The sequence below is a fragment of the Lampetra fluviatilis genome, chromosome 53 (assembly GCF_964198595.1).
Source record: "Lampetra fluviatilis chromosome 53, kcLamFluv1.1, whole genome shotgun sequence".
Taxonomy (NCBI): Eukaryota; Metazoa; Chordata; class Hyperoartia; order Petromyzontiformes; family Petromyzontidae; genus Lampetra; species Lampetra fluviatilis.
Genome location: NC_136327.1, coordinates 4,905,585 through 4,933,463, shown reverse-complemented (window position 1 = coordinate 4,933,463; position 27,879 = coordinate 4,905,585). Strand labels below are relative to the sequence as shown.

Below are 27,879 nucleotides of genomic sequence, written 5' to 3'. Positions count from 1 at the left end.
CCCCTCCACCCCCCCACCCCCTCTCCACCAGCCACCCCCCTCCACCCCCCCCACCCCCTCCACCCCCCCACCCCCCTCCACCCCCCACCCCCCCTCCACCCCCCCACCCCCCCTCCACCCCCCCCACCCCCCCCACCCCCCCCTCCACCCCCCCTCCACCCCCAACCCCCCTTCCACCCCCCCACCCCTCTCCACCCCCCCACCCCCCTCCACCCCCCACCCCCCCCTCCACCCCCCCCCCCTCCACCCCCCCTTCACCCCCCCACCCCCCCTCCACCCCCCCACCCCCCCTCCACCCCCCACCCCCCCACCCCCCCTCCACCCCCCCCTCCACCCCCAACCCCCCTCCACCCCCCACCCCCCCACCCCCCCCCTCCACCCCCCCTCCACCCCCAACCCCCCTCCACTCTCCACAAACTCGAGTTCTCGCGAACCCACCACCTAATTTATTCTCCGGCCCATTAAAAAAAAAGGTACAAAACGAACAATTTTCCACGCAGCACGCGCCCGATGATTGCTAACCACGTCTCAGGTGCGAAGTGATTACCGCTGTCTGCTGCGCGACGACAACCCCCCCCACCCCCTACCGCAAAGCTCCCCAGTGCTTGACCCGCGCGGTGTTTAGGATGAATTTGAATCTGTCATCTCGTGCGTGCGCGTGTGTCTGTACGCGCGTGTGTGTACGCGTGTCTGTGTGTACGCGTGTCTGTGTGTACGCGTGTGTCTGTGTGTACGCGTGTCTGTGTGTGTGTGTGTACGCGTGTCTGTGTGTGTGTACGCGTGTCTGTGTGTGTGTGTACGCGTGTCTGTGTGTGTGTGTACGCGTGTCTGTGTGTGTGTGTACGCGTGTCTGTGTGTGTGTGTACGCGTGTCTGTGTGTACGCGTGTGTGTGTGTACGCGTGTGTGTGTGCACGCGTGTCTGTGTGCACGCGTGTCTCTGTGTGTGTGTACGCGTGTCTCTGTGTGTGTGTGTACGCGTGTCTGTGTGTGTGTGTGTACGCGTGTCTGTGTGTGTACGCGTGTCTCTGTGTGTGTGTACGCGTGTCTGTGTGTGTACGCGTGTGTGTGTGTGTACGCGTGTGTGTGTGTGTACGCGTGTCTGTGTGTGTGTGTACGCGCGCGTGTGTGTGTACGCGTGTGTGTGTGTGTACGTGTGTGTGTGTGTGTACGCGTGTCTGTGTGTGTGTGTGTACGCGCGCGTGTGTGTGCACGCGTGTGTGTGTGTGTGTGCGCGTGTCTGTGTGTGTGTGGAGCGGTAGGGTAGCATTTAGCGCGCTGCGCTATGAACCCGGTCCCCCGAGTTCGATTCCCGTTCACGGCCAACACCACCAGTGACGATTATCCCCTAAGGTAACGAGGAGTGTGGCTATTGCTTGACACTTTAAAAACAACAGGTCCAAGGGTGCCTGTAGGTCATTTTCATATTTGCCACGTAAACTGGGACACCGTTACACATTGAAGATGGGCATGGATATTGAACAGGTCCTGGGCCTGCCCTAGGTCGACTCAGCCTCAAATAAGTACCTGGTGCGTTGTGTAAACATCACCACTCGGGAGACAAATGCGGTCGGGCGTGGTGCTGGCACACCCACCCACACCCCCTCGTGGTTCCGGCCTTCATAGGTGCTACTCGCTAACAGCACTTGCCCCAACAGCTTGTTAAGTCTATACGGGTGATCTTTGTCTTTGCTATATTTGAAACGATTGCACCACGGTGGTTCCAAACTGGTGGTCCCGATGGGCCACTTGTGGCCCGGGCCTGTTGTGTGGAAATGTTCCAGGGAACGGTTGCCAGTTCGTGCATTTTCTCTCTCTTCTGTTTACTGCCCATTGTGTAACTATTCAGATGGGTCAATAAAATCCAACACAATTGTTTTTATGGATTTTTTTCAATGTCCATTTTAACAGTGCTCTTCGGGTGGTTTAAATTTCGTAAAAATATGTTACTGGTGGCATGGTGGTCCGCAATTATATTTTGAGGGTGTGATAGAGGTACATCGTTCGAGCAAGCTTGACAAGCCAATGGTGTAGAATATATCTAATAATTACGTTTTTAACATATATGTTTCTTGCCCGTCTATTTTTTTTCATAACAAAAACAATATACACACACACTCGATAGTGTGTGTATATTTTTTACACTCGATAGTGTGTGAATATATTTTCGGTAACTTCTTACGTTTCTTTGATTACAACGCGGCAATTATGTTATTGGATCTTTTACCAAAACACACTGCTGTATAGGCGAATCTTATCTCAAATGTATGTGGGCAAAAACTGCCGAATGAAGCTTGTAAATAAGTTATTGCCGTAAAATTGCAAATTAAATTCCAAATATAATTACGCTCACAATGGCGGTTGGCAAAAAAAAAGAAACAGAAAAACACGAAAGGGAGATTGTAGAATGAAAATAAAAAATAACCCTCATCGTTACAATGCGCCATCCTGACGAGATACAAAAGCTGTAAGAAATACAAGAGCAGTCAATATTAATGGAAAAATAAAACACAGCGGGCAGATGAAGAATGGTATACCGTAGGGGGGGGGGGGGGAAATAAACCAAAATCATTTTGCGTGTGTTTTGTTTCCTTAAGAATGCAGCTGATTAGAAATTTCGAAAATAAATGTCGCATTCTCATCGGCTATTCTTCTCGCAGCCTAACATTGCACAACATGATAGCGCTGCGACCATATTACTTTTGGTGACGGTGAAAGCCGCAACGACAACAACAACAATAATAGTATCCGCTTACAGATTTTGTGAACACTTTATTACTACGCACACCGCATTAATACACCGTGGTAATAGCCAGAAGAGGACTTTGAATTCCAGAGTGCACTTGGAAAGAAGGAAGAGGAGGTGGTCCAGCCGATCCCCCCTCGTCACACCGGCCACTGACTGAATCAACAACGCGGGTGCAGCCACAACAACGACTCTCTCTCCTTCCCTCCCGTGGTGGCAAGCGGTGATTGAACATCGGGCAAATTTCGATTTAAAGCTTTCGTGACTGCAGGGATTCATCTTCTTGGTTCTTTCGGTAAAGTCACGTAGAAGGGAAATAATAAAATAATAAAAATAAAACATAATAAAATAATTCTCACGACGTTTCGGCCACAACGCAAGTAGCCGTTATTTTATTATTTCCTTCTACGTGACTATACCGAAAGAACCAAGAAGATGAATCCCTGCAATCACGAAAGCTTTAAATCGAAATTTAACCTCCACTACACGGCTAGTTGCGTTGTGGCCGAAACGTCGTGAGAATTATTTTATTATTTTTATTTTCATTATTTTATTATTTCCTTCTTCGTGACTATACCGAAAGAACCAAGAAGATCGGGCAAATTGTGTGTTGCGTCATTTCAGCAGCGTTGCTATCAAGACGAGAGAGAAAGAGACAGAGAAAAAAAAACACGTCAACTCTGGACCGGGTTTCGACCGACGGGTTCTCTTCAGCAGCAGAGTTCAGGCTTTGCTTGAATCGATGCTGGTGAAGTGCCAGATGCTATAGGCAAGGGCCGGTTTTCACATTCAGTGTCTTAACCAACAAGAGAAGCAACAGACTTAGGCTTGATAATTGTTTTTTTACCCTTCTATCTGGCAACAAAACTGACACCTTTTTTTTCTTTACAAGGAGTCATGTTTGCATAGACCACAATACCTGCAGTCATAATGCAAACAAAAAACATAACTCTGATAATGTATGCACTGTCCTTGAAGTTGATTGGTCCACACCCGAGACAGCTTTCCTTAAAGCCTAGTCTCACATGGGTTGGAACAGATGACGCCAAAAGGCGCATAACTCAAAGACAATGTACCATCAGAGTATGAGAGCTCGGGGTAAGCATTTGCACCATTGGAACCTCAAGACTTACGCTTGTTGACTAATTTAAGAGAGGCTCCACGGCTGGTGAAAGCGATGAATTACTACCAAATGTATTGTTTTTGGTTTAAATACAGCATGCCTCAAGTACTGCAGACCTCAACCGTGACCAAACCCGCACTGACCAGCGTGGTGAAGTCTGTTCAAAATATCTACATGTCAATCCGGTGTCGGATGAGGGCCAACGGCCACGCCTTGCGGTCCATGAGGAGTGTTTGACCATACTTCACCACGGTGCAGTTCATAAATATTAAAAAGTCCATTGCTGTACTGCACTATGCTGCCCATCGTGTAGCCCAAGCAGCTGCAGTAGCAGCCTATAAATAATAAATGTCACGCGTTAGTGGCTTGAAGAATGTCCAGGTTCAAAAACCTGCTCAGCTTCGGAGATCTGATGGCCGAATATCGTCCAACGTGGTGTTGAGCACAATGGACGTGCACTGCAATGTCATACAAAACATTTATACGGAAAACGAGCGGTTCCAAATTAAATTCGTGTTGATGTACGCGATAATTATTCATAACTACGTTGATTATTCATAACTCGTGGCCGGTCTAAATGTTAATGTTGTAAAAAGAAGGTATATCCGTGAATTTATAAGCAGGGGCATAAGTCTCGTCCCTGAATTGGAATAAGAATGTTTATTTACGCTGGAGGAATCCGATGAGCTATGAAGCTCTTTTTCACCGATGTCCAGTAGGGGCACGGGATCAGAACGTTACAACAACAAACATCGCAAACAACACGATAGCAGTGCAAAGTATAGGAAAGGCAAAACAATCACTCATTTAAAGAAAATATGCAAATACAAAACTCCTTTTTTGCTTATCTTACCAGGTAAAGCTTACTTGAGTTTTCTTTTACTTGAGCAATTAGCTTATTTTTCAAAAGCGACCTGGGGCGGTGGTGGAATGAGACAACGGGGAGTGCGGTCTCGTCGTCACAACCGCAGCGGATGGTATCATGGACGTGGTGTGCCGGGTGCGGAGACATTTTCCGGAGATCAGCACCGGACAGCTCCTGTCTGTACATTCACAGCGCTGATCAATATAATCCATAAACCAATTATTTGGTGACGCTGCTGCTGCTGCTGCTGCGTTGGCAGTGGTGCTCAATGACAAATCACACTGTGGCGTTAAAATGAAAAAAAAAATATTATAACATGCGACGTTTCGGGCATTGGCCTTTCTTCATAACACATTAATATTCTGTAAAGGTTTTTATATTCTAACGCTTGTGTTTTTTTTAAGCCTTTAAACCAATGACCCCAACCTTTTTATGACACCACTAGAGGGCATACTGTGAAGGTTATTGCACAAACCACAAACCCAAACACACTAAACATATAATTTGCAATTCGCCCCTTCAAATTTGCAAAACAATGAATGGTACACACATATATATATACTGTACTTTGTATAGAGTGTCGATATTATGGGTGGGATAGGTATGTATGCGATGAGCGGTGGTGAAGTGGTTAGCACTCCGTGCTCTGAATCCGGAGACCAGAGTTCGATTCCCAGCCAGGGCTATCATCAGCTGTAGTCAGTTCATATCTAAACCGGTGCTGCGTCCCCCACCCCCCCTCCACCCATCGGCACTTAGCGGCGTGGTGAAGTATGGTCAAACCACACTCAACCACCGACACGGTAACGGATTCTGAGGCCTTCATCCAGCAGTGGATTGCACAAAAGGGACAACAAACGACTGAGATAACTCAGTAGGTGCAGTAGCGAAATTGCTAGTCGCCATCCGATATGCAAATTTGACGCCGTGGTCGTCTTACGCAATCATATTAAATCCGCGTTCGAATGGGGAATTAGCCATCCATTGCCTGCACTTGCCCATCCCAAGAAATAGTTCACGCGTGAACTAAAATCCAAAGCACGAGCATTTGTCGAGTCTATCTCATTATCTGCGCTTTGTTCACCGAACAGAATGCGACGCGGTTGTTTACAATTCGCTGTGGGTTTTTACCGCAACAGCAACAACAGCAATGACAATAACAACAACAAAACCGTCGCAGACAACATAATTTCCCATTCGTACACGAGCAAACACAACAGTGTGAATAAACTATTGATCACTCCAAAAAAACATACAAAAGCAGACAAATTAGGAAAAATCACGCACAAGCATGTTATGCTAAACTTTACAGCAGGCGTTCTGTCTTCGAAGGTATTTAATTTGAAGTGCATATTTTGTAAGGCCAGCGAGTAAGCTCTCTTGCAGCAAGTCTCATTTGCATATTTCCCCAATGCCGAGATATTCCTTGTTCTGAATTCCGTCTCCAAGGCTTAACGTCCACCCCTTTAGATCAATGTTGGTCTATTTTCAATAGGGCGTGTTCCGAAAAGCAACACGAGTTTACGTTACAGTTTCGTTCGCATTCATTGCATCACCTTTATGAGAGTTAGCGTGCCATCCCCGTTACACACAGAACAACCATCAATGCGTAATCGCTTTAAGCCCGAGTTTGTAAAAGCGTTAAGTTTGGCTCATCGAGTAGGCCTTAGGTTAAACGATGAACTCTGGATTTAATATTTAACTGGATGCATTCCAAATATATTAGGGATGTAACGATCCATCGATTGATATCGATTATCTAAGCGCACAAATAAATGTATGGATGCTTTTTGGATTAATCTACCGTTTTGGTGATGTGTAACGTGTATTTAACCGGATCAATGCAGCTTTCAGAGGCCGCTAATTTCACCACAAAGTTGGCGTTGGTGCAAAAGCACAAATAACAAGAGAAAACCCCAACACGTTCGTCAATGACTGGCCTTAAATACATGAAATATATATATATAATGACCGACGTTTCGGTCAACGGCACTTCTTCATAGAGTCTCCTGCAGGTGTAGCGAGCACATATGTGTTCCGTTTAATTTAGTGTACAATGTTTTGACACCCTCTTGAGTGGAGGTGATATTATATTTAAAATAAATACGATTTACGCTTCACGATTCACATATACAGGACATGTAATATGGGCTACCCCCCCCCCCACCCCCCCAACGTTTGTGATGGAGGGGGTTCGAGGTGGGGGTGGGGTTCAGGGGGTCAAGGGGGCAGGGGAGCGGGGGCGGCTGGGTAGGTGCGAGGCTAGGCCATGACTACAATAAGCCCAAAATTTACACCACAAATAAAAGCAATAAGGCCCACTTGGGATCGTGGGATTCCAAAGCTAATCACGCGTAGTGTCAGGAAGCCGGCACTAAAAGGTGAAATATTGGTTGGGTTTTTTTTTTAGTTTTTGTTGCGCTCTTAAGCCGGAATCATGATCGTGAATTTTGGGCAGGGTAATTCTTGACCGTTAAGGGTAACGACGGAGTGGCAGACGCAGGGATGGAAGGAGTCAATACGGGCACGTCCGCCCTGGAGATGGCAGCGATGAAATCATTTCTAGATTTGAAGCTTTCGTGACTGCAAGGATTCATATTCTTAGGTTGTATTCGGTAAAGTCACGTAGGTAAAAAATAAAAATTAATAAAAGTCAAATAAAAATAAAATAAAAATCACGACGTTTCGGAGGTAACACAGGTGGAACCGTCACAGCACGATAGCTGTATCAAGTGAAACTTGTGTTGCCTCCGAAACGTCGTGATTTTTTATTTTATTTTTATTTTACTTTTATTAATTTAAAATTTTTACAGGCGATGAAATTAGCTCGCGCGATTGTGGCAGCCTCGGTGGAACCATTGTTGCAGCGTCTGCTCGTGAGCGATTGGTGATGGCTTTTTGGGAGAGGCTTTCATCCAGCGGTGGATAGATCACGGCCACCACTGCTGCTGATGATGACGAATTTAGAAGTGTGTGTGTGTCTACTTGCCTTCATTCTGTTCACGTCATGGTCACAGTTTGCCGCATGCTGGTGTCGCGTTTGCTCCACTGCTGAAACGATCTTTGGGAGGCGTTTCTCACCCCCCCCACCCCTTAGCGATCTTCAGCAAGACTTCATAATTAAGACTACCGCTGCCGACCTTCCGGCAAATTGGTACCCATTTTATGAACCCAGAAGGAAGGATGGGCTAAGTCGAACCGTCGAACAATAATTAAGAGGTCGCCCCGTTACGATGGGTGCGCCCACCGCACCGCATCTCACAACGCAGCCACACGACCCTCACCCACCACCACCACCATCACCACATAATCCTCTCCACCGTCATCCTCACGGTGGAACCACTGCCCACTGGCAGCCACATGGGGGGGACTCCAGCTCTCTGCATCCCCCCTCCCCCACCGCCACCTCCTGACAGAAGCAGCGCGGAGGAGCAGAGCGAAAGCGGAGAAGCGGAATAGAATCGGAGCGCGGTGACGCAGAGACGCAGCGGGCGCGCCGCGTCATCTCGACGGCTCCGCGCTCCGCGTTTCAAATGAGCGAGTGAGCGCAGAGCGGGGGGGCTGCTGCCGCTGCCGCTGCTGCCGCTGCCGCTGCTGCCGCTGAGCTCGCGAGAACCGCTGCCGTCGCTGATGCTCGGCCCGCTGCTGCTGCTGCTGCTGCTCGCTGCCCCGGGCTGAAAATCGGGAATGCGCCTCGCTGCACGAGCGCGCAACGCGAATCCATTAAGGAATTCGTGCGGCGTCACGACGGAGTGGACCACGCGACCGAGTCCGGACAACTAATTGCTGCTCCGTCTTCGTCAAAATTACCGCAACCGCCGCCGCCACCACCATCATCATCATTAGTATTATAATTATTCACGGAAATAGGATCGAGGTGTGTGAAATCATTGCTTCGGGGGCAGGGGGGGGGGGGGGAACATTGACCATCATCATCGTTTTCGTCATTTGGCACCGTCTCGTTCTCAAGCGAAGACTCCGACCGAGTGGGTTTGTTGCTGAATCCCAGTTGCGCATCAACTTTGCGCGATTTCAGTCCGTCCTCCGAATTCCTCGCGTCGGTCAAAACCCCGACAAGCCGCGCCTCGACGCAACATCGACCTCTTCGAATCGGTTGTTTAAAAAAGCGAAAAATCTATTCTGAAACAGAATAACGCGGCTATCGGGCGGGCCAATCAATCCGTGCACTCAAATTGGTATCACGAGACACAGAGACACGCACGCACACGCGCGCGCGCGCGCACACACGCAGACACACACACGCAGACACACACACACACACACACAGGCGCGCGCAGACGAACTCACTACGCACCACCACCTTTCGAACACTCCGTTATGTAATGCGCTTGCGGCCACAGCCGCCGCCGTTCTTCGCCGTGGACCAAGTGGGCGCCTAGAGGAGAGACACCAGAGCGAGGCGAGTCGCCGAAGAAGAAGAAGACGAAGAGGATGAAGGAGACATCGACGATGGAGGAGTCGTCGTCGTCATCATCGTCCATCCAAGGAACAGCCGGGAGGAGGAGGACGACGTGGAGGAGGAGTAGGACGATGAGGTCCTCCTCCTGGTTTCTCGCTGCGGGACTCCTGGTCGTCGTGTCGACGAGCGGTGCGTCGTCTTCGGCATGCCCGGACGCGTGCAACTGCACCGTGCCCGGCCGACTCAATTGCAGCCAGCTCAACACCCTGGGAGCCTTCCCCGTGCTCGAGACGGCTCCGGATATGGGCAACGTCACAGAGATGTGAGTGCCGTCGTCCGCCTGTGCCTGTGTCTGTGCGTTTGATAGCCACGCGTGCCGTGTCGGCACCTTCACCAGGTGCTCGCTGACAGCACTTGCCCCGAACAGGCTGCAAAGGCTACGCAGGAGCACCTTTGTCTTGTGTTAGACGCGCGCCTGCAACGCGTACGGGCACAGTGAGTGATGGACAGGCAGCGCCGTTGTGATTCACTATTCGTCCAGGGTAGAGTAATTGTTGGTTATATTTTTTTTATTCGGACAGAGATAGCGCGTCTGAGTCTCGGGACTTGTTTTCAGGAGGGTCGCTGCGAGACATACGATCAAAGGAGGTGCGAGATGTGTGAGCGATACAGACGGGGAGCGTGGATAGTCTGGGGTAATGTATTATTTATCGAGGGTAGAAAGTAATTCTCCCTGGTTTTTTTTTTTCTCTTGGCAAAGCCAACCATCGACGAATCTCGGCACTCATTTTCAAGAGGGTCCAGCTTTTTAGTATTGCTTTAATTGAACGAAAAATAAATTGCACGTTCAACTGAGATGCGAAATATGCGCGCGCGTGTTGTCATGCGCACGTCCGAGCCAAACGTGGGGCGAGAGTGGTAATGTCTCATTTGTGTCGAGGGTTGTCATGTTTCCTGATGTGAGTCTCGCGACTCATTCGCAGGAGAGTCACGCCGTTAGGATGCTTGCGTTTGTTCGTGTGTTTGTTTCACCGTCTCTGAATATGCCCACGGAGGCGTGGGACAGCCGGACTGTTGCTGTTGCCTCGTGTGCATTGAGACGCGGGCTCTGTGCGTGGAATCGGACACGTCGTGAATTCATTATTGATTGAGGGTAGCAATTCTCCTTGAGCTAAGGAAGCCTCAATGAGTTCTTAAGACCGATGTGGTTTTTTTTTTGTTTAAAGGAGGATCTTACTTTGAAATGCAATCGCCGTTATTGTTGTTGTCTTTAAATTAAGCATTAGTTGTAGCGTGTGTCGTCGATAACGCTGCTACCCGTGTTAACAGCGTGCCTACCGATCGCAAAATATTACCTCGATTTGTCTCTCTCGCTGCTGCTCCTTTACTCGTCACCGACACGGCGATCTTTTCACGCCCGTATATTTGCGCGCGCGCGCGCGTGCGGTGTGTACATTTATATATTTATTTGACAATACCCGGTCACCGGAGCGAGAAGAAGAAAAATCATAGCACATTACGTACAAGCCACACATCCACCCCATCGACGTTGACAGGACAATGACAGCGACACGAATAGTGCGCGCTTGAGCGAGCTGCGTGCGCGATATTTGGGCGGGTGGGGGTGAGGTGGATGGGGGGGGGGGGTTCGTCTTCCTTTCGAAACTGGATGATGGACAAAGCCACGGGGGTATAGCAGCGCCCGTGCGAATATCCGCAGCACGCACGCAGGCGTAGCGTGTTAATCATCGCTCGCACGTCAGGCGAGATGCAGAAAGATAGACACACGGGCAATGCGGACGGACAGACAGACAGGCAGAGAGAGAGAGAGAAATCGCTACTGGCCATGCCGAGCGAGGGCGCGTATTCGTTTTGCACGTTGCTTGTGAGCGGGCAAACAGGTGGGTGGATAGGAACACGCTCTTCGCTTTACAGACGACGACGATGATGATGATGATTACGGACATTTTCATAGATGATGATGATGATGATCGCAGCAGAGTTGCGGGAGTGGCGTTTTTGATTGTGTGTGTGCGTGTATATCTATCGAGGTGATATGGAGGACGAATGGTGGTCGGTGATAGCCAGAGAAGGCAGGAGAGAGACCCCCGCTATTGTTAAGAAAGGCAAATCGGCTCGCTGTCACAAGAGCTTGGCGGGCCTGCAGGAGCGGTCAGGTGCGGGTGAAATGGCCTTTTGGGTGACATGCTCCAATATTTGGCAGCGGTCAGCAAGAGAGCAGTGAGGTGGGGGGGGTGTACGTCGTGGTGCCTGGGATTGCTGTCCTAAAATAAAATAGAAACAGCCCCGTGTTGAAATATTTATACATAAATATTAAATTCCTAAATGATTTATGATTTATGACGCGTAAACTGTAGGCACCTGTATGAGCATAAATCTATGGACAAGACCCCTTATATGACACACTAAAGTATATTTGTGGATTTTCTTTTTTTATATGGCCGTAGACATGCTTTTAAAGAGTACAATTTATGACCGATATGATTTCTGACTGTGTCCGTGTGTTTATATATATAGAGAGAGACGCGTTTGCAGAAAGTTGCAATTGAAAATCAGAAATAAGAATCCAAAGGTGTTCATTATTTGAGGCCGAATAAGTCGGAACGAATCGTTGAATCCGTTACGCATCTGACCAAGGACACGTAACCTTTGTCAATCCACTGCTCGATGAAGATCATGGGGGATTGCGTGACCATACTTCACCACGATGAGCGGTGGCGGGTTGGTTGAATGAATGGGGCAGAGCTCCGGGGAAGGTTCAGATATTCCACGGCACCCGAATGCCACTCGTGACGAAAGGAATCAAACTCAGCTTGCCGGGTATTCATAGGGCAGTGCGCTAACCACCGCATCGCGAATTCGCTAGCACGAGACGCTGTTTCAGTCCCTACGCCACTGCTGTCAAAATGGGCTCAAAGAGCGGTGGAGAAATATTTAACTAAATAAAAATGTACGTCTCGGAGACCAGAGGCGACTTATTAAACACGTGTGTTATAATATCTACAAGGCAGAAAAAGAATAATAATTAAAGCCCCTAATCCTACGTTTGATAGAATGATGTGACCGAAACGTTTCACAATATCAGTGAGCAAGCAAGCAAGCAACGATGAGTGTCTAGACGCCAACATTATGAAACAATTGTTCGGGAAATTGAACAGAGGAACACGGAGAGGTTTTATTAAAAAAAGAAGAGGGCAATAAGATGTTTGTGTTTTTCTGTAAGTCATTGTCGCGAATGATGTCATCAGGCGAGGGCAACAGAGGGAGGAGGGAGGAGGAGGCGGCAGCAGCGGCACCATGCGGAATCTTAAACGAATTTCGCAACGAGAATACACGCAAGAGGTGCCACCTGAATGGGCCATCCAACAACAACAACAACAGCGTCTACACAAGTCTCACGTTGCCTTTAGACACCTTGTGGCCTTTTCGATTTAAAGCTTTCGTGACTGCAGGGATTCATCTTCTTGGTTCTTTCGGTAAAGTCACGTAGAAGGGAAATAATAAGATAATGAAAATAAAACATAATAAAATAATTCTCACGACGTTTCGGCCACAACGCAAGCAGCCGTCCTCAGGTGAAGAACAGGTCTGTCGGGAAGACAGCGTCTGAATGAAACACCACCAGGCTTGGAGCGTATATTTAAGCTGGGTTGGAGGGGGAAGAGCGCCTTGACAAATTATTTTGTCAAGGCACCTGAGGACGGCTGCTTGCGTTGTGGCCGAAACGTCGTGAGAATTATTTTATTATGTTTTATTTTTATTCTTTTATTATTTCCCTTCTACGTGACTTTACCGAAAGAACCAAGAAGACCTGGTGGCCTTCTTGCCCGTGGGTGTCAAGGAGTCACATCCCTGGCTCGCCGGAAGGCAGCACAGTAAATGTGGACTCCACCTGCTGTCTGTACGAGGGATAGAGCGTTTCCCCCTTGCCACGCGTGGATGCTTCGGTTTTCTCCCACGTGAAAACAGTCATCATTAATTGGCCCGATTAAACTTTAATATATAGAGGACCTGCAGAGCTTGGGCAATTGTTGGTTAGCGCCAGCTCCTCCATAGCTGCCTGCACGCTTCTCTGCGGTTCCGACTCGCGCCTCCGAGTCGTTCGGCGCGTTGCAAGGTGACATTCTTTTAATTCCGTATATGTAGAGGACCTGCAGAGCTTGGGCAATTGTTGGTTAGCGCCGGCTCCTCCACAGCTGCCTTCCCGCTTCTCTGCGGTTCCGACTCGTGCCTCCGAGTTGTTCGGCGCGTTCAAAGGTGGCATTCTTCTTCTTCCGTATATGTAGAGGACCTGCAGATCTTGGGCAATTGTTGGTTAGCGCCGGCTCCTCCACAGCTGCCTTCCCACTTCTCTGCAGTTCCGACTCGCGCCTCCGAGTCCTTCGCCCGCTCTCTCCGAGAGAGAGGGAGAGCGAGCGAGCGAACAGCGAGCGGCGCATTGGAAGGCGACATTCTTCTTCTTACTCTCCCGGATATAACTCCGGTTCGTTTCTTCTTAAACGCTCCCTACCCCAGTGACTCCGTTCTGCTGCCCCTTTAACGGCTCTTCCTCAAGGATTGTCACTTTCAATCATCAGGTCCCCTCGCCTGTCAATCCGCTGTTGGATGAAGGCCTCAACCCGCCCACGGTGTCCGCCCTGGATGATCGTTTCGCCATATTCTTGGTTCTTTCGGTAAAGTCACGTAGAATGGAGATAATAAAATAATAAAAATAAAACGTAATAAAATAATTCTCACGACGTTTCGGCCACAGCGCAAGCAGCCGTCCTCAGGTGTAGAACAGGTCTGTCGAGAAGACAGAGTCTGAATGGCACGCCCCAGGCTTGGAGCGACTATTTAAGCTAGGATGGAGGGGTGAAACGTCGTGAAAATTATTTTATTATGTTTTATTTTTATTATTTTATTATCTGCATTCTACGTGACTTTACCGAAAGAACCAAGAAGATTAATCCCTGCAGTCACGAAAGCTTTAAATCGAAATCGTTTCACCATACTTCACCAAACTGGTCACTGCCGGTGGGTTAAGGAGATGGGATGGTAAGATCGGGGAGCATCTGGGGGTGGGGGGGGGATGGTGGTTGTCGAGCAGGGCGCCACAAAGACTGATTCACGTACATCGCTCGCCGCTGATGTTCGCCGTGGCTTGGAATCGAACTCGGGGGGCCCTAGCTTCGTGGTCCGGTGCGTGTTCTGCCAAAGCCATCGCCTCGAATGGTCGTGGGCGAACAGAAATCGAACAGAAATTATCCACCAACGGAGCCTGCTTTGCTGAAAAACAAGCGATGCTTGCCGGATAATATCGGTCTGGAAAGCCAATAGGCTGATGGTCTGTGACGCGCAGTGCATTTGTATATGCAGACACGGGAGGGAGACTTGCGTATGCATGTTATATTTCTGTTCGAATGTGACGTTTAGTGCAACAACACGGGAGGGAGACTTGTGTTGCCTCCGAAACGTCGTGATTTTTATGGTTTTATTTTTATTAATTTTAATTTCATTTTTTACCTACGTGACTTTACCGAAAGAACTAAGAGTATGAATCCTTGCAGTCACGAAAGCTTCAAATCTAGAATTGCGTATGCATGTTATAACCTGTACGAATGTGACGTTTAGTGCAACAACAACAACAACATCATAAACAGGGTAGGGGGGAAGTGAGAGGAAAGCGAGGAGAGATACAAAGACAAAAACACACACACACACACACGCAAAGCTGTCAACCCCTTATCAGTGCCTACCTCATTACAGACCAATTCAGACCTTATTGGTCACCCCGTGCCCCTTATACATCTCAACGTTCATCCTACAAAGTCCCATCACAAGGAAGAAACACAAACAAATAGACGAATGCATATATATTTTTGTTGTTGCCAGTATTGAAACGGCTGCACGCCGTATGGACCTGAAAACTCAATTTCCCTGTACAATATTACGGGGTAAACCCGTATGGGTTGACGGAAATGTGCACACACACACACACACGGGGACAAAAACACACACAAAAAAAACACAATCGTGAATGTGCAATGGATGCAAGTGCCGATTTACAACGGGTATCAATTCGCGTTGACCTGACAGACAGAAACCGACAGAGACTTGCGGACAAAGACAAATATCGCCCCGTATAGCCTTGGCAGACTGGTGGGGCAAGTGCTGTTCGCGAGTCGCACCTATGAAGGCCGGCACGGCACACGAGATGGTGGGGTGGCCAGCACCACGACCAAGCAGCCTGTGTCTCCGCGACTGGCGACGTTTACTACACACCGCACCAGTGACTCATTCGAGGCTGAGTCGACCTAGGGGAGGCCCAGGACCGGTTCAGATGACAGTCAGCCGGTGTTGGCGTGAGCCGCGGTCGGGAATGAAACTCGGGGCGTCGCGTTTCGCAGCGCAGCGCCGTGACACGGAGAAGCACAGAGGAGCGCTTTTACAAAGACAGAGGGTGGGGGGGGGGTCTCCTACCCGCTCAGCCGACCTCCTCCACATCCGTGGAAAGGCGTTCGCTGCGCCTGCGTTGTTGATATTCTTGCAGTCACACCGCTGGGGTTTAGTAGCTGCGTGCGTGCAGCCCGCACACGGATTTGTAAGTCGACGTTCCCCCCCTCTTCCCTGTACCCCCCCCCCAACCCACCCAAATCAGATGGTGGAGGTAGCCAGGGAGTGCCAGTGAGACGATACGACGAGGGATGGGTACGGGGACCTGGAGCTGATGCACTCTGAAATCAATTAGATTGAAAATAATTTATTTTAAAAAAAATGGTGCGTTTGTTGAGTGTTTATTGTCCTTCCGCCGCACTCTGCGATTAACGCGGTTGGCTACGTATGTTTGTTGAAATAAGTTCAACAAACATACACACAAGAACATTTGAAATGTCTGCAGTGTCCGGCCGAATCCTCTCTGCGGCCGTCTGGAACGCTCTTCCTTCCCGCTATTAGGGAGCCACTGGAGCTATGAATGCACTTTTAAATCGTCTACATTGAAAACTAATTTGTAAAAAAAAAAATTGTTGTGTATGTTTAGTTTGTCGTCCTACCTCCGCACCATCCGATGAGTACCGTTGGCTACGTACGGTGCTAAAGAAGTTCAACATACACACATAGACACAAGTCCCCCGTATAGCTTGTTAGGGCAAGTGCTGTTTAGCAAGCAGCACCTATGAAGCCCAGCACATAAACACATACACACACTCAGATGCGCTTCTGCGGCCGTCTGGAACGCTCTTCGTTCCGATATTAGGAAGCCACTGGAACTAACTAAGTACGTTTAAATCATCATCTTGATTCACAAACTCATTTGAAATGACATCTCTGTTGGTCAATAGCAGCGTCGCTATTGGTCAACAACACTGCCATAAGAGGAAAACGGCAACATATTTTAAACAATGCCATAACATAGGTGACATTTTTGGGGAACGATGGGTCTTGTTTTTAGCAAAAGTAGAAGGAGCGTTGCCCAGAACGCCGTCGATTTCACACACACACATATATATCTGTTTAGGGTAATGTTATACGTTGTTGTTGTTGTTGTTCTTGGTGCTCCATTGCCAACGCAATGTTTGTTGTGAAATCGTCATTGAGGCTATCCTCGCCAGAACTACAGCTCGGCCAGTCTACGTCCACTACAATGGGCTCCACTACCAGGTCCGCGTGCGGTGGGGTAAAGTGTGGGTAACTCCAAGCCCTTCCAAGACATCTGGCCTGCGTGGAAGGGGGGAGGGGGGCTACGGTGCCCATTGAGAGAGAGAGTTGGGGGGCTTCTCTCTCGAGCTCCCTCTAACGGAGGCCCTACCACCAGCAGTCGCGCGACTCGCAATTGCAGAGCCGCGCCTTTACCGCTTCATATTGTACAATCGGCGGCGGGCAAATCGCGAGGAGTTGGTGGGGGTGTAGGGAGGGGGGGGGGGGCGCAGGGATGACGTTGATTTTCATCGGTCCCCCAAATGTCTCTTTCACGGACCGGCTGATGGGTGGCACTGTGGTGAGCACGCACACGGCTCATTTGGTAGAAGTTTTGCAAGTTCCAAGAACCTTGTCGGAGGTGGGCGGGTGGGGGAAAACGAGTCGACGAGGTGCAATCATCACCACTCCGGGGCCGATAAAATCGGTACCACTTTGTGGGTGGGTGGGTGGGTTGGTGGAAGACCGGCCGTGGCAACTGTGTGGCGTTTGCAACGGTGGCTTCAGGAACGCCAATGCCGAGGAACGGCAACGCGTTGTCCTTTTCGAGTACGGTGACTCTTAATTAACTAACCGCGGACGTCGTCTAGGCTGCTGGCTAATCTCCTGAGCGAACTTCACACGAACGGGTGTGTGTCCGACGGTTCGATGCCAGCTCCGGATAGACGCTGGTTGAAAGCGATCTCATTGAGGGGGCGTTTGCAGTGAGCCCGCACGTGGTGAGTCATTTCCGTCAGTCAGCTGTTCAAAGAATGACGGCATCTGCGGAATGGCGAGATGCAACGTCATCATACCGGGACGAACACACTGCTGGATGAATGCCTCCACACGCCGTGCGGGTCCTGGGGCATTACCCTTTGACTAAAATGTAAACAAATCAAGACTACAATTTAAGTTACGAACGTCAGCCACACGCAACAAATATTCCCCCTTTTTTGCGCGCATCCGAATTCCACAGCTCCGTCTCCAATTCGGACGTCAAAACCGACGCCAGCTCTCTCTCTCTCTAGCTGGAGGCTGCGATTCCATCACTGGTGGGAGGCCATCTGTCGCGTTGTCATTACGATTGTGCAGTGTAGGCCGAGGTGGATTTTTACATCGCATGATGGTGATGATGAGGGGGTGACGGGTGGTTACCTTCATCCAGCAGTGGATTGCTCAAGGCTGCTGCTGCTGATGATGATGAACAGAGGCCAGCGGATGCAAGTTTTCCCGTCGATGCCGTAATGTCACACGCGGAATTGCTAAAGTGCGGCCGTTATTAATCGTCTCGTGTTTTATATTTGTAAATTGGTTTTGAGACAGTGCGTTATTAGTAAAATAAATTACATTAATGATGTATGCGCAGCTTATTAAGAGATTACTTAGAATTAATGTTTTAAGGTGAAAATCCTATTAATTCAGCAAAATTGAAAACATGCCATGGAGGGACCCCGATGCAAGATTGGAATTTTTATAGATTCATATTGGATTTTTTTTTACTTCTGGGCATGTGTGCACGTGTGTGTGTGCAAGTGTGCACGTGTGCACGTGTGTGTGTGTTTGCGGTAGTGTATCCGTCAGGCAACCCCTGGGCCTCCCCTAAGTCGACTTAGCCCCAAATGAGTAACTGGTGCGGTGTGTAATCATCGCCACTAAGGAGACAAAGGCGGTATGGTGCTGGCCACCCACCCCCTCAATCTTAATTTTAGAACTTTCGTGACTGCAGGAATTATTATTTGGTTCTTTCGGTTAAGTCACGTCTCGTTTGCCGTGCCGGCCTTCACAGGTGCTCGCTCACAGCACTTGTCCCAACAGTCTGTTAAGGCTATACGGGGGATCTTTGTCGTTTTGTGTTCGCATTAACGGGGCTTCCACAATCACTCTACTACTTTTATATCCTTGCAAGGTCACGCGGAATTCATTACACAACTACGCACCCTAGCATTTAACAACAATCATAATAATTCATAATAATAATAATATACACCCCCTTTGGCAATCCACGGCTTTGATGATGACCCCCACCCCCCCCCCCCCCCCACGTGGGAAATTGCTTGACCATACCTCACCAAGCTGGGCACTTTGAGTTAGCGAACCGGGCAGGTGGGGGAGGGGGGATACCCACGAACCGGTTCAGTTATCACTTGCCAATTGTTAGCCCTGGCTGGGAATTAAATTCTGGTCTAGGGGATTCATAGCCGCAGTGCGCTAATCACGGCACCACCGCTCCCTCCGTTCACATACGCACACACGCACGAAAAATAAACATCCCCCGTATAGCCTTAATAGACTGTTGGGACAAGTGCTGTTTCCGAGCACCTATGAAGGCATGGCACACAAGGGGTAGGTGGCCAACACCACGCCCGGCCGCCTTTATCTCCCCAGTGGCAATGCTTACACACCACCGAAACCCGGTAACTCATTTGAGGCTGATTCGAATTACGGGAGGCCCATGACCGGTTCAGATCATCGCCACTGGTGTTGGCCGTGAGCGCGAACCAAACTTGAGTGCGACGGGTTCGTAGCGCAGCGCGCTAACCGCTACCCTACCGCTCCACAGACACACGCGTACACAACAACAACCGCCATTCGCCACTAAGTGGCGGTGACGTCACCACGACGCTTGTGCCAGGCCAAGTGCACCTTGAGGCCACGTGAAGTGTCGAACGCCCGCTGGCAGGAGGTCACGGGGCAGACCCAGCAGGTGCCACGGGTCGACTGACCGAGATGACCGAGATGACTGGCTGATGCACCATTTGTGCCCCCTACTGTACCAACTTGCTGTGCTTTAGCCACCCGGCACTCCGCTCGTTGTTGTGAGCGTCGCTCCTCCGCCCTCCGTTGTTGTTGGAGGGCGACTGCCTCCAACTGCCCAGTAGCGTCCTTCACGAGCCTCCTCCACTGAGGCCGATCTTGACACTGCTGGTACCAGTCATCGGCAAGTCCACTCAGCTGCACGTCCTCCTGTACCACATCACTCCATCTCTTCTCTAGCCCGTGCCGCGCCCGTTTAGCCCCCTCGATCCGGCCGAGAAAAAGCTGTTTAGGCATGCGGTGACTGGGCATGCGGGCTACATGACCCAGCCAACGCAGCCTTGCCTGCCGGAGGAGCTCACACACACACACGCGTACAGACACGGGCACGCGCGCGCGCATGAAATGACAGATTCAAATTCATCCTAAACACCGCGCGGGTCAAGCACTAGGGAGCTTTGCGAAGGCTGGCCGCACGATATAAAGATGCGGCGCCGTTGATAATCTCAGTGACCCCCCCAAGCCTTAGTGGCACTTATAATAAAGGGTCTGGGCGGATCTGCGGCTGCCAGCAATCAAGGCAGAGCCGTAATCCCACAGCAGCCAGCAGCGGCTAGTGAGGTGTGGGGGGGTGTCTCGTTCACATAGAGGCCATTGACACAACGCGTGCGCTTTTTGGTTCTCTGCTCGTGACATCCATAATACAGGTGTTTTTGGGGGGGTTAGATTTCGTAAAAATATAAATGTGTCGTTAAACCCGCCACCACCCGACACAGCCAATTAGTAAGGTTTGTCACGTAAACAAAACGTGCCAATTCTGTATTAGTACATCACACCGGTGTTTTGGAGAGCAAAGCCACAACATTTACAATCTGAGTACGACGTTTCCCCAGTAATTGCAACTAGCTTCATCAGGCGACAGCCAGATTTGTGGAGAAATCCGCCTGTTTCGTTCCTTCGAGGGGTAGATGTGATGGCATCACTTGTGAGCCCTTCTTGAGCGAAGTGGGGGGGGGGGTGTTTAATGAATGCAGATATTGGTCGCGAAAGCCTTCGTGTTAAACTCTCTTCGTGTCATCTACGATCGTTGAAATTGTGGTCACTTTTGCACGCGGAAGTCATCATCGTTGCCGTCATCATCAGCCATGGTTAATCCACTGCTGGATGAAGGACCCCCCTCCCCCACAAAGCTGCCACCAACTCTCACGATCATGCGACGGAATGACTCCCTTAGCACCTGCACTTGAACTGAATTTATCGCTCCATCTCCCAGGAGGTTGATGGGGTGGAGGTCGGGCGCTCCTCTGGGACGCGTTCCATCCCTTGACTCTTTACGTGGCCTGGACCACTGAACCGACCCCGGGACCCGTAGCATCTCGGGGGGGGGAGGGGGTTGGAGCAGCCCCCCCCGTTCCCCCCACCTTGCTCAAGGCTTAGGCCTCCTTTTCATAATCAAGTTAAAAAAAAGTCGGTTCAATATAAATTGCCATTGATTTTTTAAACGAAAATATATTCTTATTTTACGCAGCCAAAAAACTCAAAGGTACATCTAGGGGCATCATTGTTTGATTAAATTTCTATACACAAAGTGGAGTGGGGTGGGGAAGGGGGCAATAAGATCCGGAGGAGAAAACATGACCGACAAAGCCAGATCTGTACGATTACTTTCACTCGGTCCAGAGTTAAGCATTTGCTTGAAGTTTGTTTAACGTTGACTCTCTTTCCCCAGCCCCCCCCCACCCTCGAAATATTTCGTATTCCCCCCCCCCCCCCCGTCCTATCCACCCAAACTACCAACTCTGCCCACCTCCCACTTTTACGCGAAGTCACACGCTACCGGCAAGACTCATTCCCCAGTTCATCCGAGCACGGAACGGAAACATAAGCAACGCATTTTAAATGCAACGCAGATTTGTTTATGTTTTCTTGTTGTGGGAGGAGACGCAGACAAAATCATCATAACAATAACCATAAAAAAACACAAAAAAACGCCGGAGTGAAGACGTGAATAAATATCGATTGCGATGCAATGAAAATTATCTGTTGGTAGAAAAGTTTGCGTGGTACAGCACTCCTCTACTTACGAACGAGTTAGGTTCCAGATGCCTGTTCGTTATTCTATTTGTTCGTAAGACCAACTTTACTTCTGTCGATTCCAAACGTTGCACGGCATGTACACTGAACACGGGGAATGGCTTTAAACTTTGTAGAATTTCCTGTAGATGTAGACGCCAATGGTTCTTCATGTTCTGCAGATGTAGACGCCACCACCACCATCTATTGCGCGGCGGTTTAACTTACGACTCCCGGTCCGAACAGGCAGCTCGACATACGGACAGGTTTGTTCGTACCACTGAATGTTCGTAAGTCGAATGTTCGTAAGTAGAGGAGTCCATGCACTTATGTCCTGACTGGTCTGCACGGGGATTTTGCAGTCGCCATGACTGTGACATGGGGCGAGGGGAGGGGGCGGGGCGGAGGGAGGGGCGAGGGGAGGGGGCGGGGCGGAGGGAGGGGCGGGGGGAGGAGGGGGGAATCAGAGGAGTTAAGGAGATGCCGAGTGTAAACATTTGTTCAACGTTTCGCCACTTTGACACAGCAGATCTCATTAAAAATATTACAATCTTCAAGAAGCTGACCAATTACCAAGAGTCTATACATTTTGTAACACATTTCCGCCAGGCAGAAAAAAAAGAATAATATAATTTTATTACGTGCGCCCCCGTTGCAAATATTGGCTCAGTTTATTTGGTGTTTTTTTTTGCAGCGGCGTATTCAAGCACTGCTCACTTTCTTGCGTTCACTTCGTTGCTAGCTGTGTGGAAATTTAAATTCTCGCACGGGCGAGAGAAGTGTGGTATTTTCTTTTTATCTTTTTACGTTTTTAACATTTATTTGGGAAACAATTAAATGAAAACACAACATGTCGAAGCGAGGTTACTCATGAAATTATGTCCAAGGTCATATCGGAGATGTTAAAACTATTATTAGGCTAACTCAATTATATTACACTGGTAAAAGTTAGGATAACAATGACTGGATTTAAAATGTTCGATGCATTGGGCTGAGATTTCTGGGTTTGATTCCAGGCAGAGCTGCATGGCATTAAAACAAATTGTCAAGCACAGACGGTTGATGGTGTCGGCCTGGTCATCATTGAGTGACCGAACCGAAAATAAACCACCCATCACGTTAATTTATTTAAGAATAATTATCACCATCATCATCATCATCTTGGCCTATTGCAGCATTGATAATGCAACATTTTCGATTGTGACACATCTCTTCTCACGGTCACAACTGTGACATCTGTCTGCTTATATGTCTGTCTATAGTTTTCTGGTTAGATTTTTTGTTGCTATTTCATTTATACCTGATGATGATTGCTTGTGTTGCAATCGAAACGTCGTATGCTATTATTTAATTTATTATTTTATCTTTATACGTGACTTTACCGAAAGAACCAAAGAATAATTCCTGCAGTCACGAAAGCTCCAAAATTAAGATTGGTCACAACTCTGTCCAGGTGGCTCAGTGGAGGAGCTAGAGGTCCGGTTGGGGAGGATTCAGCCCATCATTCCACGGGAGGTCGATAAAGTGCGTGCCAATTTCTGATATTCACCGGTGGTTATCCTGTGGATAGACTTATCCCTCCCCATCCCGCCATAGGAATGTGGAATGTCCACCGCTTTCCCACTCTGTGACTCCCACACCACTTACGATGCTTCCCCTTCTTGCTCACTAGAACCTAGTTCCGTTCCTCCCTTGAAACCCATCCCGCTTCTCCCTCGTCCGGGGCTCGGCGACCAAAATAACAAGAAGAGACATTTGTTTACGAATTCGGTCTAACAAAAAGGGCCGCAATGCAATGTGAATGTGAGACGGTGCTGAATGGAGAACGTCACGATGCGGCCCTTAAAGAGCCTCACGTGACTGTGGAGCTGCAGGTTCTAGCCCACACTACTATCTGCCCCCCCCCCCCAAATACGACCAGGCCTAACGAACTCAACCCCTATCACTACCCCAACCCCTATCACTACCCCTATCACTACCCCTATCACTACCCCAACCCCTATCGCTACCCCTATCACTACCCCAACCGCTACCATTACCCCAGCCCCTATCATTACCCCAGCCCCTATCATTACCCCAACCCCTATTACTACCACAACCCCTATCACTACCCCAACCCCTATCACTACCCCAACCCCTATCACTACCACAACCCCTATCACTACCACAACCCCTATCACTACCACAACCCCTATCACTACCCCAACCCCTATCACTACCCCAACCCCTATCACTACCCCTACCCCTATTACTACCACAACTCCTATCACTACCACAACCCCTATCACTACCACAACCCCTATTACTACCCCAACCCCTATCACTACCACAACCCCTATCACTACCACAACCCCTATCACTACCCCAGACCCTATCACTACCCCAACCCCTATCACTACCCCAACCCCTATCACTACCACAACCCCTATCACTACCCCAACCCCTATCATTACCACAACCCCTATCACTACCACAACCCCTATCACTTCCACAACACCTATTACTACCCCAACCCCTATTACTACCCCTATCACTACCCCAACCCCTATCATTACCCCTATCACTACCCCAACCGCTACCATTACCCCAGCCCCTATCACTACCCCAACCCCTATCACTACCCCAACCCTTATCACTACCCCAACCCCTATCACTACCCCTACCCCTCTTTTACCACTCGCAGCTGTTCGCACGACTGTCATAATAGCTCCGCCACTGGATTAAGGCGATGCTATATACATCTCTAGAAGATAACAGGATGTGAATACCGATACTGCAATGCTCATTTGTACTGGAAACACTCTCTTCTTTGCCTTTGACTGTGGATTGAGAGGGCTTTCAGGAGTTCTTCTCTGAAATCATCTTCTGGAGCAAACGTTCTCTGACTCAGGGTGATACGTCCTACTTGGCCGTGAGAGTTCAGAATGGAAATGGAAAGGTTATCTCTTGACACCGACTGCAGGATAGGAATATAATTATGCGAAAACACGAGGGGAAAATATAAAATAAATACATCTTTAATTCGTAATCGTGACCCTCCCCCCGGGGGCGGAAAGGGACTCAGCATTGCAATCTGCCGAATTTGATTTTGAGTGGCAATGACATGAAAAATAATCTCGAGAAAATTAATTATGATTCATCCACATTGGCGGTAAATTATTATTCACGATTACATTCATAATTTAAGATTAATGTGCCACTCTCTTGGGCAGGCTCGACAAGTGAAGCCTTTACCTGTACTGTAATCGTGGACATTCTCAAAATAAATTTTATTTTGAAGCCCCCTCGTCAATCCACTGCTGGATGGATTCTGACTGCGGCCGTGAATGGGACTGCAAAACCGGGTGCCCGCCTGCTTCCGAGCGGATGTTTAGGATCAAAGTCAAAATATATTGGTGCAAAAAAAGACGAGAACGTGAACTATTGAAGCGTGGTGGGGTTGTTGTTGTTGTTGTTGTTTTGGGACCATACTTCAATCACGTTGGTCATAGGAGGCGGTGGAAGGAGGTCCCCAGGACCGGTTGGTTCAGACATCGCAAAGCCACCGACGTCCCCCCCCCCCCCTCGTAGCCGGGAATTGAACTTGCGATGCCGGGCTAACGTGGCCCCGTGTGATAAACCCAAGGAACCCACTGGAATAAAACAAAACACAACTAGCACGCGGCTAAATTTGAGAGAGCATTAAAACATCCCTTTCACCTTAACATAATATAAAAAAGGAGGGGCATCGATTGATTGCATTTTTTCGGTTTAGAGCTGCGCCAATAATTTGGTTCTGCGCGCGCAGATTGACTTGCGCGAACGAGCTGCCGGTTTACGAACGCGGCGCGCGCCACCGCCACTTTACCTGCCTCACGGCGCATCGATCACGTGCGCGACAAAGAGGAGGGGGGGGAAAAATATCAGCCGAAAATCTGAACTCAATTCTGCTCAATATTGGCCGCCCTCCTCCATCCACCCCTCTCTCTCTCCCAGCGGGACTGCGGCCACACTTTGGTAGTTGGGAGATTATCGGACGAGCGGACCGCGTGCCGCTTGGTCATTGGTTACATTGCAGAGAGGTAACTGTTAAGTTCGCCTCCCCGCCACCATCATCATCATCCCACTTCGTCACTGGTGAGGGGAGTTATAAACAAAAGGAAATCAAAATGAGTACTTGTTGAAATGAGCCTCAAGACATGGGTGTCTGTCTCTTAGCCACGTCTAGACACCCTGTGGGTGTCTGTACACTCCATATTCCCAATACAAAGAAAACGCGCTCCTTTCTATTTTCAAAGCCCAGCGTTCCCTCTGTCAGTGTGTCCGTCAACTTAAGTATCAGAGCCTTTCAGAGGGCGTGAATGAAAAAGTTATAAAAAGTGGACCCACCCCCACCCCAGAAGTGGGGGTGAAAAGTTGATCCAACAATTTTAGATTTGAAACTTTCGTGACTGCAAGGATTCATACTCTTTGTTTTTTTCGGTAAAGTCACGTAGTAGGTAAAAAATAAAATAAACGACTTTACCGAAAAAACCAAAGAGTTTGATCCAACAGGTTTCTAAAAAGTGTCGACCTCCTCCCCCTCCACCCCCAAAAAAGTATTTTGTTAGCATATATGCCTACACACCCTGCATACTATAGTCAGTAGTGTCTGCACACATTGGGAGGGGAGGGGGGCGGGTAAGAAGAGGACATCAGTGGGGGCGACGGGCCTAGAAGTCCTCCGCTCCGCAGGAGCTAGAGGAAGGCGGCCGTGGGCTGCCGGAATTCTGGTATCGTAAATAAGGAGCGATGTTGCTTCATTCGTATCACGAACCAAAATCTCAACGGCGCGAGCCACGGGATGGAATTTTTCTAAAACACACCGCGCCATCGCCCGGGGCCAGGATTAAGGCTCTTGTAGGCCCTAGGCAAGTCTGTATCGTTGATAACTTTTTGCAGTTAGTACTGCTGCGCTTGTTACTACCGCTGCTGATTAAAAAAAAAAACCCTGTTTCTCATCCAGCACAGGACATCAACGCGCGTCTTCCCTTACGCCACTCTCTATTGAGAATGAGATTGTGCGAACAACACCATTTGAAGATGTTATTGCTAATTCTGCAATGAAAACAATTCTCGAAAAGTTAATCTCCGGTGTTCATTTCTCTCTCACCTTATGAAAAAAAAAACGACAGATTTTGACATGACTCTGCCACTTTGTATAGTCGCTGTGCCTATGCATATATTTAATCAGGAAGATAGCTTGGTAAAAAAAAAAATGCGTACAAGCAAGCAACAAAACATGGTAAAAAAACATAAATTCGTAGGCCCTATGGCAATGCCAACGGTGACCTATTAGATTATACTGCCCTGCCCCCCCCCTCCCCCCGTTATCCTGCGCGCCACACACCAGCGGCGGGTTCCACATCCATCCTGACGAGATCCGTCTCTCGCCCGCTAGAATTGGCGGCGAGTTGCTACGCCTCAATCCCTCTGTTGCCATTGCCTCACACCTGCCGGTGCCTGCCAACGCCGTGCCAAAGGAGAGCGAACCAGTGACCCATTTCCCCCCCTCCCCCCCGCGTGCTAACGAAACAGGTGTACTTCTCCACAAATGTGGCTGTCGCCTGATGAAGCTGGTTGTAGTTACTGGCGAAACGTCGTGCACGGATTGTAAATGTTGTGGCTTGGCTCCCCAACACACAACCGGTGTGCTGTACTAGTATACTACACTATACACTACACTATACACTAGTGCTGTACTAGTATAACTACACTATACACTACACTATACACTACACTATACACTAGTGCTGTACTATTATACTACACTATACACTACACTACACACTAGTGCTGTACTAGTATACTACACTATACACTACACTATACACTCCACTATACACTAGTGCTGTACTAGTAAACTACACTATACACTACACTATACACTAGTGCTGTACTAGTGACGAATTGGCCACGTTCTGTTTACGTGACAACCCTTACTAGTTGGCTGTGTCGGGTGGTTGGCGGGTTTTAACGACACATTTATAAATTTCCACGATCTAACCCAAAAAAAACCTCTATTATGAACAAAAATGTCTTTAATTTTAGGGGCTGCTGCTACTGCTGCTGCTGCTAACGCTGTTGGTTGGGGCTGGCTCATTAATAGGCTCACTTGCCCCCTCCCACCAAGCCTGGACCAAAAATGGTAAAAAACGCCGCTCGTTTCTCTTGCCGCAAGACTCCGAGAGAGAGCCACGGT

General features: G+C 49.1%; 1 protein-coding gene across 3 annotated transcripts in view; it reads left to right on the top strand.

Annotated features, from left to right (window-relative positions):
• The first annotated feature begins 8,255 nt into the window (after nt 1–8,255).
• Nucleotides 8,256–27,879, top strand: part of LOC144949313 (BDNF/NT-3 growth factors receptor-like) — a 283,555-nt gene continuing 263,931 nt past the window's right edge. For 2 of the 3 annotated variants that reach the window (XM_078879269.1, XM_078879267.1), the window contains exon 1: nt 8,257–9,474. In XM_078879269.1, coding sequence (XP_078735395.1) covers nt 9,185–9,474 — 290 coding nt within the window. In that variant the 5' untranslated portion in view covers nt 8,257–9,184. Of the gene's footprint in view, nt 9,475–27,879 lie in introns of all 3 variants that reach the window. The other variant, XM_078879268.1, reaches the window with a different exon arrangement.